This window comes from Caloenas nicobarica, chromosome 1, assembly GCF_036013445.1.
Source record: "Caloenas nicobarica isolate bCalNic1 chromosome 1, bCalNic1.hap1, whole genome shotgun sequence".
Lineage (NCBI taxonomy): Eukaryota > Metazoa > Chordata > Aves > Columbiformes > Columbidae > Caloenas > Caloenas nicobarica.
Window position 1 is genome coordinate 59927845 of NC_088245.1, and position 14160 is coordinate 59942004.

At 41.5% G+C, this 14160-nt stretch overlaps 1 protein-coding gene across 2 annotated transcripts in view; it reads left to right on the forward strand.

The window, feature by feature from the left end:
• Positions 1 to 14160, forward strand: part of LARGE1 (LARGE xylosyl- and glucuronyltransferase 1) — a 289002-nt gene that overhangs the window by 156260 nt on the left and 118582 nt on the right. For both annotated transcript variants that reach the window (XR_010607125.1, XM_065646803.1), the window contains exon 6: positions 1498 to 1621. Coding sequence is in view for 1 of the 2 variants with exons in the window: in XM_065646803.1 (XP_065502875.1) it covers positions 1498 to 1621 (124 nt within the window). In the remaining variant the exon portion in view is untranslated. The remainder of the gene's footprint in view (positions 1 to 1497; positions 1622 to 14160) is intronic.

Genomic DNA, 14160 nt, shown 5'->3' on the forward strand with positions numbered 1-14160 from the left:
TGCAAAATCCAGCCATACATCACTTCTCAGAACAATCTCCCATTTCTGCTGGAAGTGCACTATGATACTATGAACCATTATATGTATTTTTGCATGTTCTTATGGACTTTGTTCAGTGAGAAAGAGCATTACTCACCAAAGCAAGAAGAGTAGCATTAAAGAGAGAGAGACATATTGTTCATCAATGCAGGAAATGGAGAAAGAAAGGACATTCATCTTTTGGGTAAAGCCCAAAAGTCTAATGGAAGTACATTGGCCTGAACTAACATAGATTTCCTTACTTCTCATTCACACAGCAGAATGTAGTAGTATCAGTCATCTTCCACTAGCATCTGAAACTAAATGTTCCTCTTTTTAGATGAAAATATCCATTAACAAGTACACTCATTTACCTTTACAAATTACACAGAGATGAGACTCCACTATTCCAAGAAAGGTTGAGCCAATGCTAAAGCCTAAATGAACTGTCCATCGTCCAAGTGGCTTTTGCAAACTCTGTCCTTCTCTGTTGACAGGGAAAGTTGCTAAACTAGGGATAAACATGGAAGACTATAAATTGAGACTAACTTCCACTGATAGGTTTTCATACTCCTGCCACAGAAGTTGAATAAAGATCAGACTTTGTTGCTTATTATCCCTCAGAGAGAGAAGCAAGGTTAAGGGCTTTAAACATGGTATTTGTAATGTCCAAGTTCTCGTTACTACAGAAAAATCCATATACTTCATCCAGCCTTGCCACTCTTGCTGATACTGGCTTCACTGATCTTGTTTTGAAGCTTTTCAGTTAGCCCAAGTCCTATAACTACAGAGGTGAACTCAAATCTGTTCTTCTGAAGTAAAATATTTTCTGTCTTCCTGCTTTTCTTCAACCCTCCCTCCCTCTTAGCAACAAGGATGTGAGGAGATTTACAGTCTCCACTCTGTTCATTAGGCCAGTAGCTAGAAGTCACTCACCTGAAACATCTAATTTTGGGTTCCTGTAGGACAGCTGTTGATACCCCAAGTTTGCCTTGTAGAAAAGATGTGTGTAAACTCATTTGCCTGGAATTTCACCTCATTCAGATAATTATTTTTTAACCTTCCCTTCCACTCCCTCTTCTCCACAGACAACTGTTCCACAAAGATAAATTGCCAGGTTGACCTAGAAACGGAAAGAAATCACTTGCACAGCTCAGGTCCCCAGAGGGGGATTAACTTGGCCTTCTTTTAAGGAGCTGGTAGAAGGAACAAGGTCCTTAGCTGTTATTAATCATCACATTCCACTGAAGTCAAAGGAACTATATTTATTTACAGCCACCCAGAAACTGATCCAGTATTTCTATTATTGTAATGTTTATTCAAATTGTGTCTCAGCATTTTGGCCACAAAGCAGGACTCCACTGAACATGCTTTACCTTGACACCTGAGACATAGATGAAGCTTTGCAAGTTCTGATGTTGTCCTTTTACTAGAGGAATTGGAAACCTTTTATCTAACGCATTTCTCTCCCCATATCAGGCGAAACCCACTCCACTTCCACCTCATCGCAGATGCAATTGCCAAACAGATCCTGGCAACTCTATTCCAGACATGGATGGTCCCTGCTGTGCGCATAGACTTCTATGATGCAGATGAGCTCAAGGTAAAGAATGACAAACATAAGTGTTACTCATACACTTCTGGTTTCATGTCATCCCTTTTTGTGTCATCCCTTTTTTATTCATCTCTCTGGATTGGCGACTTGTGGCAGAACCGCTGGCTAAAATATTCTCCCTGGCTAAAACTAATTCTAACCCACGTGATTGTAACCCCAGTTACACTTGAGTAGAAGATACTAAATGGCTAAAATGAGTGTAATTTCTTCACCAATGGAATATGCTGTTTAACAGCTTAGAATTTTACCTGCTATCAAGAAGATTCTGGTTGCCCAGGTTGAATTGCATCTGATCACATTATGTTTTGCTAAGGATACTTCTTTCTAATAGCACTGGTGGAATCTTAAATAGCTTGTTCGATAAGCCCAAATCTGTTACTTGAAACACTCAACTTCCCTGCGTTCCTTAGGCGTGGGTGTGTAACACTATAAGAACATATACTCTGATGATGTATCAATACTACATTTTGAAATAGCTACCTTTTTTATCTGCATGCCCTTCCAAAAGGAATGAATATGAAGAAAGGAGAATTCTATGAAGAAAGCAGAGTTCCAAGGGGGAAAAAAAAGTCACTCAAAGCATAAAGTAATTATTTTTTCATAGTTATAAAGTTTAAATTAAATCATGTGGCAGAGCACTGAGTTTGAGCTGCACAGTTTTTAGCTTTGGAGGTAGAATTAAGCATTGAGATTTTAACATTTGGAGTTGCTGGCAATAATGTGTATGACTTGACTGTTCTGAACAGCACCTCAAACCAAGGAAAAAACAAAAGTTAGCAAATTGCTATGCTAATTACGGTGTAAATTCTAAGCACACCATGTTGCAGAATCTTGAGCACAAAAAGTTGTGGAAAGATAAAAAGGGGAAAAGAAAGAGAGAAGAGGGAAAAAATGTTCCTTTAAAAAGTATTTTGTTTCTAGCTGTTTTATTGTTTTATTCATCCTTCCACATGAAGCCATAAGCTGATATTAACCTAATTAGCTAGAAATCTTCCTTCTGTTCTTTATAGCTTCATAGCAAGGAGGAGGTTTGTTCTTGTAAATCTTGTATGTGTCTATATTACATGTGCTTTTCTGCAAATTGTAGGGTTTTACAGTGTTTAATTAGCCTCTCAGCTGGGCAAGACAGACTTCTTAGTGTTTTCCTTCTGGTCATTGGGGTATGGTCCAATCTAGTTAAGTAAATAATAACCAACAGAGCTTACTTCGACTTTCTGATTTATAGGCAAAACTCCGGGCACTTATTAGGCTACCGAACAAAGTCTTGTTTTGTCCCTCCATTTTCACTCAACTTCAGTTTTTAAATGGATGGTGACCTAAAGCGACACCAGACTGTCTTGCATGTAACACATAGACTTTAGGGTGGGGACCACTTTCATACGGCATGCAGGCTTTGACGCAGAAATACATCTTTCCAGGTCTGCCACTCTTCCTCAGAGCTCATCATATTGCATACCAAGCAATTTCACTGATTTCAGTAGCCAAAAAACACAGTATAAAGTAGTACTGAGTACAGGTGAATGTGACAGACACTGCCAAAGGACAGCAAAGAGTTGTAAATATAAATAGAGTTTTAAAAAGCCAGCTATGATGCTAGCTCATATCCAGATCATCCTGCAAGTTTTAGCAAAGAAGACAGAGGAGCTGTTTACAGACTGCTGTGGGAGCTCATCTCATTTGTTTCCTACATACACTCCAGAGAGGATTTAATGATTGTTTTGGGTTCCTGTATTTCACCTGTACTCTTGGGAGCTGTATTATGCTGTCCAGTGTTAGGAAAACAGCCGATGCTGGAATGTTTACTAGAAAGTCTACCTTTCTCTAAAGTGAACTATGAATCCAGTATATACTATATTTCAGTTTTAATGACCCTCCATACTTCTTTATAAAATTGTAATCAATAGCAATTGCTGACATTTAAAAGGGCTTAGACTGAACAACAGCTTGAGAATTTTCTGCTTAGCTTTCATTCACCAATGTTTCATTGCTTTGGAACACATTTTGGCTGCTACAGAAAACGTTTCATTTCATGTTTGTTTTTTTCCCTTTGGATAAGTATGGGCTTCCAGCCTCTTACTTTCAATGCAGTAGGAGTTGCCATTTTAGCTTAAGCCCTTAAGTCCTGGGAGGAGTCCTGCTCCTGTTCCTGCTCAAATAGTAGAAGGGAACACATAATGTTAAATCCTCCATAAATAGTATGGATACTTTTTTTGTTTTCAAGTAGCTATTTAGAACTCGGGCAACACTTTCCACTAGAGTATTGGTTTTTTAAAAGGCAGAATTTGGAGACTGAAATATTTGGTGATGTTTCTTAACATATCCTGCAGTTCTTAAAATGCATTCTCTTTAGCTTAGAGTTAGAACAACCAGTGTCCTAAAGGAAGGTGTAGAAAATAAGGCTCTGAAATAGGTGTTGTTCTCCCTCAGGTTTTAGAGGAAAACTGGACGCTTCATTGCAGGAAAGGGTAGACAAAGTGCCACTGATTATCCCAGAATTTCTAGGGCTAGCAAACCAACATATCTACTCTGCCTGCTGCTGTGAAGTAAGCAAGTCATAAGTTCCTTTTAAAATTTCGAGAAGACTTACTTTACCTTTTGCAAGGGAACACAGCTGTTCATGTTCATCCTGCACCAGAAAGAGCCTACGTTCATTCTCTCCCTAGAAGTGGGTGCTGCCAAACTAACGCCAGCCTGCTTGGAAGAGGTATGGAGCACGGGAAGGGATGGCCACGGAGAGCTCTGTCTTTGCTTGAGGCATATGATAGCGGATGGGGCAGAAGAGAAGGAGATTTGGCTGTGGAGCTGAGCCGAGATAACAGCATTTCCAGGAAAAGGGTCGGACACAGTTGAGATGGGAGCTCGCAAGATAAATTTATTTTAAACAGCCAGTTTGATGATTGTAACAGGCGCTTCTACTAAAACGCTTGTGACCTCCCCCAAGATAACTTTCCTGTCTCCTCATTGCCTCACCAATAACCATGAGGGAGATCTGTGCTCAAGAACTCTCCCTCAACTTAGAAGCTGTTCAGATTGTGAACTGCACTGCCAGTGCAACTCTGTCCTATTAACTAAACTTGCTACATGCACTTAGGAATCAGCAATAAGCATCAGTGAAGTGTGGGCAGCTGATAATGGTGCCAGTAGCTGAACTGTTGCATAGATGCAGATTTCATTCTTGTTCTGCTCATTATGGCCCACGCATAGAATCATGGAATGTCCTGAGTTGGAAGGGACTCACAAGGATCATCGAGTCCAACTCCTGTCCCTGCATATGACAACCCCACAGTTCACGCCATGTGTCTGAGGGCCTTGTCCAGTCTCTTGAACACTGTCAGGCTTGGGGCCCTGACACCTCCCTGGGGAGCCTGTTCCAGTGCTCCACCACCCTCTGGGGGAAGAACCTTTTCCTCATGTCCAACCTAAACCTCCCCTGGCACATCTTCCTGCCATTCCCTAGGGTTCTGTCACCCCAGGACACGGTTGGATCCTCTTGGCTGCCAGGGCACACTGTTGGCTCATGTTCAACTTGCCTTCAACCAGAACCCCCGAGATCCTTCTCCACGGAGCTGCTTTCTAGTAACTCTTCCAAATTTATGTGGTCACATATGGCTGTGACTACAAACTGGAGAGTTACTTGGCAATGTAGATTCACTTTCTATGATCACATTAGCCATGTTATTCAGCTGTGGTCCTAATGCGGTAGCTGTAGCTATTACAGCAATGCATCCCACAGAACAACTGGAAACTGAAAATTGTCTTCTTTGAACATTAAATAAAAGAAAAATACATACCTGTGAAACACTGATCTAAAAGACCCATTACAGCTGTGGCTTGCAAATATGAGGCTGCAGAATATTGTGTTTTTTCAGTTCAGTCTTACATGAAGACACTCCAGAGCTAACTATTGAAAATGTTCAACGCAAACACTTAGCTTCTACACTTCATTATTCGGCATGGAATCTCATGTCAGTTCACTCACAGGGAAGTTTAGGCAGTAAACCCATTGTGATCTGCATTGGCCCAGAGCAGAGGGAGCAGCTGATAAAGCAAAACTGTATGTGTGATGTGTGGAATACAGATGAGGCAAGTTTGTTTTCCCAGGTGTTGCCTGGCAGACTGCTACCAATGTCAGGTGAACTGAGGGGAGCAGAAGGTAAAGTGAGCATTTGCCTGTTCTGCTGTGCATGAATCTTGATGGCCCACATAAACGTAGGCTTGTCATCACTGGAAAAGCAGAAAAGCCATGTCCTTTAAATAGTTCAGCCCACAAACATGCTGCAATTGTTCTGTGAACTTGAAGCTGGGAATGGTGAATAGGTTTCTGCAATACATGAGCATTTGACCTGAAAATGGAGTGTGAAAAGCTTCATACTTTGCTGCATATATGGACAATATTCCAGCTTTTACTGTTCCCAGAAACAATAGACCACAAATCTCACTGCCAGTGCTGCCTGAGGTGATTTCATATGAGAAATGTTGATGTAGGCTGCACACACAGTCAAAATCAGCAGTGTGATCCAGGGAGCAAAACCAAGCTCGTATAATGTGTGGCATAAATATTACATAACTTTAGGCATTTACCTAAGCATGAGATGAGTCACTCCTCAGCCACTTCCATCTGAACTGTGAAGGCAGTTTGCTAGGTCTGACGTTGACATCTTTTGGTCTGACAGATGGGCAAGGGCTATGAGATTTAAGCAGGAAAACCAAGTTTAATTCTTTAATTATAATTGTAGTGTAGCTGGGTCTCACGGGTGTGCCTGTGTGCACTCCCAGTGCACCTAAGGTTCTAATTCCAAGGGTGGTCCAGGAACTCCCAGGCTAGTCATCTGCATAGATGAGATAAAGGGCTGGTTTCAGACAGCAGATCAAGTTGAAACTAGGCGATTGACTGAACTGCTGGCCATCTGCACAAGAAGTATTTGACAGATTGTTATAGGAGCTGTCCCAGTGGGAATTTCAGGCAGTTCTTGAGATTTCCTAGGCAGTCCATGCTGTGCCTGGACCAATTTATATGCTTAAATGTGTCGATTAACATCCTGGGTGGTTGTCCCGGAGATTCACAGACAGTTCCTACTGCAAAATTAATCAATTGTGCAAGGGTAAGACAATCGATAGAAACAGTTCCTACATGTGTAGATATGATCACGTAGGACAGTCTTTTGTACGCACCTAAGATAGTTGAGAAATGTTTTGTATGTAGGTCGAGGTAATCTATAGTGATGGATTACACATGTCCTGCAGTGCTCATGTAGGACCACGGGCCAGCTGGGTTATAAAAATTTTACAGAATCGTGTTTTAGGTGAGCATTATCCAACCCAACTAAGATGCCTCTGCAAGGACCCTTACCATGGAGACTCACTTCACTACCCAGACAGCAACCAAGTGTCCTGTTTGACAAATGGTATTGTCCATACAAGAGTTAGCCTAATCCAATATCCCAATAATGTTAGCTTTTTTAATATGTACTCTGTGTCCATGCAATAATTGACACCAAAAGCAAATCAAATGCCATGATTTTTTTTGCTACCAGTGGAAGCTTTTACAATGAATGATAGCAGCATGATGGAGCTGCATGTATCATACATTGGCATATACCAATTTTGGAACTGTATTCAAGCAAATACTTCTAACAGAACTGCAGAACATGGGAGGGAGCTGACTGACAATTGGGAAGATGTAAGATGATATTTGATGAACAGAATATTGGCTTAGTAATAGTCACATCAGCTGCAGAGGGTAACAGTGGCAGCAGTGTTGATAAAGCCTTGAACAACAAAACTGGCCAGCATTCTCCCGCATTCCACCATCTCCTGATCAAGCAGTTCCACTGGATGTTGCAGAAGCTGCCATCCATAACAATTTGTTTTCCCAGGACTAACTAGTAACCATCGTGGATTATAACAGTCAGACTATTTGCATCGCACTGCGTGCAGATTGTAAATTGTTCAAGGGCAATGCATGGTTGTTTATTTGTTTAAGCAGTTCGCTGTATGCCTCAGAGGCAGACACACAAAGTTATAAAGCAGACATTACTTTCCTTCCTTTCTTTTCCACTTCATATGCAAGATCTAATTGCTACTAATTCAATACAGGATGTGAAACACAGCATCTGTTTATATTTACATTCATTTATGCAGTGGTAGGTATTCAATTAAAGTGTTTCCACAGTGCTGTGGTTTTGGTCAAATACTGTCACATGTTATGGTGGGGTTGCAATGCTCCTGCGTTTCACCAGCTTTTTGTCTTTTCTGTAAACTAGCCTTCTGTACATGTCAGTGAAATAATAAGCATGGAGTGCTGTTTCTTCCTGCCCTTTGCCTTTCTCTTTTAAAAAATTATTTCATGTCCATTTTGTTGTTTGGTTGGTTTTATTTTTAAGAGAAAACGCAAATTTAAGATTTTGAAAACCAAAGCCTTTGATCAAAACATTGTACAGATTTTCATCTCTTGCATGGCTTAGTTTTAGACTTGAATTTCCACATTATGATTGAGATTTTGTGTATTTGCTGATGAACATACTGAATACTGGAGACGTGAAGTCTCAGGTGATAAAATATGCTTGTGGTTGTGACACAATGGTACCATGCTATGAGCAGGGTCTTTTATCCATGGTTTTCAGTACAGATGACTGGCCATTAACAAGCCAGGCCTTGTAAGCCAAGATATTTTCCTTCAGACTGCTTGGGAGGAAATGAGTATCCACCAAGAAACAGATAGCAATTCAAACTCCCCAGCACAGTGGAACCTTTGTGAAGTGATCAGAATCTATCCGTGCAGACTGAGTAGCCTAAGCAATACTTCCTCTGCCCTCCCGGTCCCTCTTCTGCACAAAAGAAGCCATGCAACGCTACAAATGAAAAATAACTGTTTTCCCTTATTATTCAGGCCCAGATTATTTAAAAAAAAAAAAAAAACAGGCAGTGATGAAAGAAGTGCTGTGGAGATCGGTGAGGCTGGTCAGAAATTGGTTATGAGAATGGGAGTCATGGTGCCGTTACTGACTTCCAGCGGTTGTTGTCTGCTTCGTGACATCTGGCTTTCATGGACAGCCTCACCTCTGACTTTGTCTCTGGAGGGAGGCAAGATGTGAAAGGTGGAATAGCTTTTCGCAGATTTTTGTGTCATTGCTCCTTGGATTTACGAATGTTGGCAGTTAATTTAAGATTTGGAACTGTAAGAGTTTGGTGTATCAGGATGAAGCCCAGGGTGATGCGAGAAAGTGCACTATTTCCTGGGCCTCTTCCAAGGGTCCCAGTCTGCCCATGGTGTTATATTGCACAGCGCTTCTGCTGCACAACTGACTGTTCCAAAAGAAAGCCTCATGCCTGGCTTTGTAAACCACTTATACTTTCCTACTGTTGCTGGTGTTTTGGAAACACTGGAGTTCTTTGTTAATTTTCTGACTTCTCTGTAACTATTGTGGGCTTTGTAGCTCCACCTTTTTATTGATTTTATTGAGTCTTGCATCCGGGCAGGATCAACCCCAGGTTCCAGTATAGGTTGGGGAGTGACCTATTAGAGAGCAGTGCAGGGGAAAGGGACCCGGGGGTCCTGGTGGACAGCAGGATGACCATGAGCCAGCACTGTGCCCTTGTGGCCAAGAAGGCCAATGGCATCCTGGGGGGTATTAGAAGGGGGGTGGTTAGTAGGTCGAGAGAGGTTCTCCTTCCCCTCTACTCTGCCCTGGTGAGACCTCATCTGGAATATTGTGTCCAGTTCTGGGCCCCTCAGGTCAAGAAGGACAGGGAACTGCTGGAGAGAGTCCAGTGCAGGGCCACAAAGATGATTAAGGGAGTGGAGCATCTCCCTTATGAGGAAAGGCTGAGGGAGCTGGGTCTCTTTAGCTTGGAGAAGAGGAGACTGAGGGGTGACCTCACTAATGTTTATAAATATGTAAAGGGTGAGTGTCACGAGGATGGAGCCAGGCTCTTCTCGGTGACAACCAATGATGGGACAAGGGGCAATGGGTTCAAACTGGAACACAAGAGGTTCCACTTAAATATGAGAGGAAACTTCTCCACAGTGAGGGTGATAGAGCCTGGAACAGGCTGCCCAGGGGGGTTGTGGAGTCTCCTTCTCTGGAGACATTCAAAACCCGCCTGGACACCTTCCTGTGTAACCTCACCTATATGTTCATGCTCTGGCAGGGGGATTGGACTAGATGATCTTTTGAGGTCCCTTCCAATTCCTAACATTCTGTGATTCTAGGGAAAAGCACTACAGTCGCTATGGACTACCTCCAACAGGGAGCCATGGTAAGCTGTTGTTTATAACATATGCGAAGTGAGGAATAAGGAGCCAACTCTCTCCTGCTGCCAGCATTCGCATTTGTGTCATAGTAGCTGACTGTGACATTTCAATAGCAAGGATTCCTGCTTGGCGTTCAGCTTCTTAAACATCACTCTTACTGCAGCAACATGCGCTGCACCTCCAGGGATGGCTCTTTTAATAGAGAATGGGAAAAAGATTAAAACCTGCACATGAGATTTTCCAAAAATTATTCAGTTTGACAAAAATGATCTGATGCGCCCTGGAAAAAAAGGAAGTTGAAAACACACAGTGCCTCAAACTGACTGCTGCAAATATTGTTTGTGCCCAAGATATTGTTGTATCCCCATTACAGCAACTCCTTTCTAAGAACTTTATCATCCTTCCATGAGAAATGAAAACTTTTTGCTGTCCTAACCTTATACGGAAATTATTTGACGCTTTGATCTGCATAGGAGGTATAGGTTGTATATCCCTGGTACTTGCTGTGGAGAGTTAATGGTCATCCTGTGTTCCAGCATGATTTATTTTCTTGGCACTAACAGATAAAAAGCTGGGAAGACATGTAATGACTATGGTCTTAGATCTTAATAGCTTTTCACTTGCCCGTGAGGACACCTCCCTGTCACAGGGCATTCGATTACTGATAGAAGAGCAGCAGGGACTGTTCCAGGCATTCCTATTCAGGATTGGTATTGATGTGAGCATCTTATTAAAATGTTTAGTGAGCCTTGCTTTTAGATTTACAAAGAACTAAAGTGTATATATTTGCGTGTCCGATTGATAAGCTGAAGAAAGATAGCAGGCTGGAAGGACTCCAAGAATAACCTTGATTCACCACCAGGGAGCTGGAATTGTTAGAATTCATAATTTGTAAAGTGTTTGGCGTTGGCTTGTTTCTGAGAAACAACTGGAATTCAGGGACGTCTTGCACAGTAGTTCAGATGTGAGCTCCTTCCCAACGGAGCGGTCTGGCGGGAAGCATAGGCAGAAATTATTCTGAAGGACTAGGGCTGAAATGGTCATTCTTGTGGTGAAAAATGATGTTCATCTTACCTGGGCACACCTCTTTGTATGACACTTTTTCACAGCACTGGAAATGACAAGCCGTGCTGTGTGTCCGACGTAGCACAAGCACACCGGGCAGTGAAGTCCTTCATCTCACAGGTCTTCTGAAACCATCTCAGCCTGGGTAGGGGCATTCAGACTGATTCGGATTTTAAGTACCTGCTTCAAAGGAGATATACAGAATAAGATTATTAAATTAGGTGCCACTGATAGTACCTCTTTTGGAGTGGCCTTGATATGAGAACATTTGAATTTCCACATTGTGAAATTTCATTTCTGTTAGTGGAGGTATCACTTTTCAGATCAAACTGACTCAATCTAGTTTCATTTTTTGAGGGTAAGATGATAGTGTCTAGGTCTCACCCTTTCAGCAACAAAGATGAAAACTCAGCAGTGTTTTGATCCCCTGATAATTTTCCTATATACTGTTCTGTTACTTCAGGTTTGACCCCTTTCACAGTTGAATAAATTCCACAGTTTTTAGCTGATACAGTTGAAAGCCTCTATAAAATAGTTCCAGCTGTATTGTTTTAATCAGCCATTTAGGATCTGCATTCACCTGTCTATCTGACTGCATTTTTATCTGATGGTCCTTCAGGTGAAACTACAAGATTACATGGAATTAGGGTGATACTGGTGGCCTTAGCCCTCACACTGACTGTTTCAAGAAGTGTAAGAGATACATGCCCGCTACACGGACACTTCCTTTAAACACAACTCATGCAAATTCACTGTTATCTGCAGTGTTTGTCCAATATTTAACCAGAACCTGGGCAAGATGCTAGACTGATGTCATGAACATCAAACTCAATATTTCTTCCTTTGGAGGAGCCCAGCTTCCCCAAAAATGTCTTTATTTTCTTCTGATTGTTTCTCTAGTTAGTGCTGCATTGTTTGAGAGACATCTTATGTCTTTCTAGTAACAAAGAAAAATAACACAGTTTTCTCCCCCTTGTTGCATTCAGTTCTTCTTATACTTGGTTATTGTTAATATTGCTTGTTCATAATTGTAATGCATTTTATCCTTTATTGTCCTTTTTATCCATGATGTATTCCTGGAGCTTTTTAGTCTCCAGGAGTTTTGATGTATTATACTACTTACCGTTGGAGAAAACAACATTGCTTCATGTAATTTTTGTTCTCTTGAAGCAATAATTGCAATATAAAAAGTTCCCACCACCTGGCCTCCAGTCCTGTAGCATGGAGGATGACTTGTTTTCCTGCAAATTCTTTGCGTTTGCTGAAAATAAGAGAAGTAATAGTTCTTCATGGGATATGGCATTTATTTCACCAGCTGGATGTGTGTTCCACCCACTGCCTCTTGGTGCAGCATTTTCAGCTGTTGACGTTTCACCATTCTTGCTCTGAAAGCAGAAACAGTAAAAGTTTTAGGTCTAGAGAGAGGTGATTTTACTGGTGAGATGCCAGATAGTACCTAGTGATTTCCTTCTGAATAGAAGAATGAATATTTTTTTTCTTTTATATGTCTGCTATGTTTGGACTTCACATTAGGATGTCAGAGGTCTGGCAGAAGCTGCATTCCTACATCCTTTCCACAAATCATCATCTTCTGCAACTCTGACTCCTGCATTGAAGTACATTCTGGTTTGTATTGGATACAAACAGGATGAGATCTTTCAGTCATAAAAGGGTGAGAAGTCCTTCCCTCAACATTTTAAAGTTTTGGTTGGGGCTTTTTTGCATAAGATAACTAATATTTTAGACCTGCAGCCTCCTGCCGGGCATTACTTAGTTAACAACAGTCAGGGTAACTGTTGTGCTACCTTCTTTCATCATCCTTAAAAATGGACTTTTGCACGGGGTCCCATAAAGAAAAAAATCCCACTTCAGATCTTTGTCACTGAGCTGAGGTTATTGTCTATCCAACATAACATGTCTTTATGCAGGAGCTGGTGTTGCTTTTAATTCTGGACAGTGTGTCTTGATGACACCTGTTTAATATCCTACATCATGCAAAACACACACCGTATGCCTCTAGACTTTGACCCCAAGAGCTGCATGGAAATTTGCCGGAACATGTAATGGCTGCAGCTAATGTGCATGTACTTGCATAGCTGCTAAAATTAAAAAGCTGGCAATTGTAATGTTTTTGTGGGTTTGTATCTTGCCTGATGGATTAGTACAAAGAGCTTGTTGATTGAGTTCACTAGCAATTAGAGGGAGCAATTGATCTTTCTTATCTTTCCATACAGGTGAAGTGAGAAGGGCAGCCACGAGTTGCTTTTGATCGCTGGCCAAATTCTGGCCAGATCTACCTGTCAGTCAGCTTTTAGCAGAAAGCTCTGGCTTCCTGCCATTTTATCTAGTCCACCTTGTGTGTCTCTTTTCACTCATTCACTGACAGGAAGGGAAAAAAAAAAAAAAGTCTTTATCTTATCTTCTAGGGAAGACTTCCACTTTTGCCCCTGCTGGAGAGGTAGGACTGGGAAGCTGGTGTTTGGTTTATTCTCACTGACCTCTCTCAGGATGCTCTGAGCCTCGTATGTCCTCCACCCCTGACTGCCACACTGAAATCCAGCTGGAATTGAAGCCAAAGGTCCCAAATGGACAAGAAACGGCACTAACTGGGACTGGCCAGACTTTCTGTTCTGCAGTCTCATATTGGACAAATGAACGGAGAAAAGAAAAGAGGGCATTCAGCATTTTGGACATAGCAAGAAACAGTGGAGAAAATTTAAAATGTCTCAGATGAGAGTAAAGAAAAGGGACTCAGTGTCAAATGGAAACTGGCCATTTGAGTTTGGTGGCGCTAAGCAAGGAGGGAGGAATGGAAACCTTGTGGAGGAAAACTAGCCAAATACCTAAGGAGGGGGAGTTAATCGTCAAACGTGCAGGAGGTGAATCACCATTTGGTCATTTCTTTTCTGAAGAAGCTATATGGCTGAATATCCTGTTACCTAAATGGCAGCAACAACAAAAAAAAATCATTTTACTTTATGTAACAGCCTGCAGTTTCATCTGTGTAAAGCATGTTGGTTCCAAACACAGAGCATGGCTTAACTCTTGGCACCCTCAGTTAATTTTGTTATTAAGGAAGTAGGTTTGAAGAAGCATTTTAAAATCAGTTTTTTCCCACCTGTCTGCTCTTTGTGTATATGTGTGTATTGGTGAGAGATTTTGAAAGAAAGAAGGGAAAAAAAAAAAGTAAAAAAGTAAAAACAAGCAT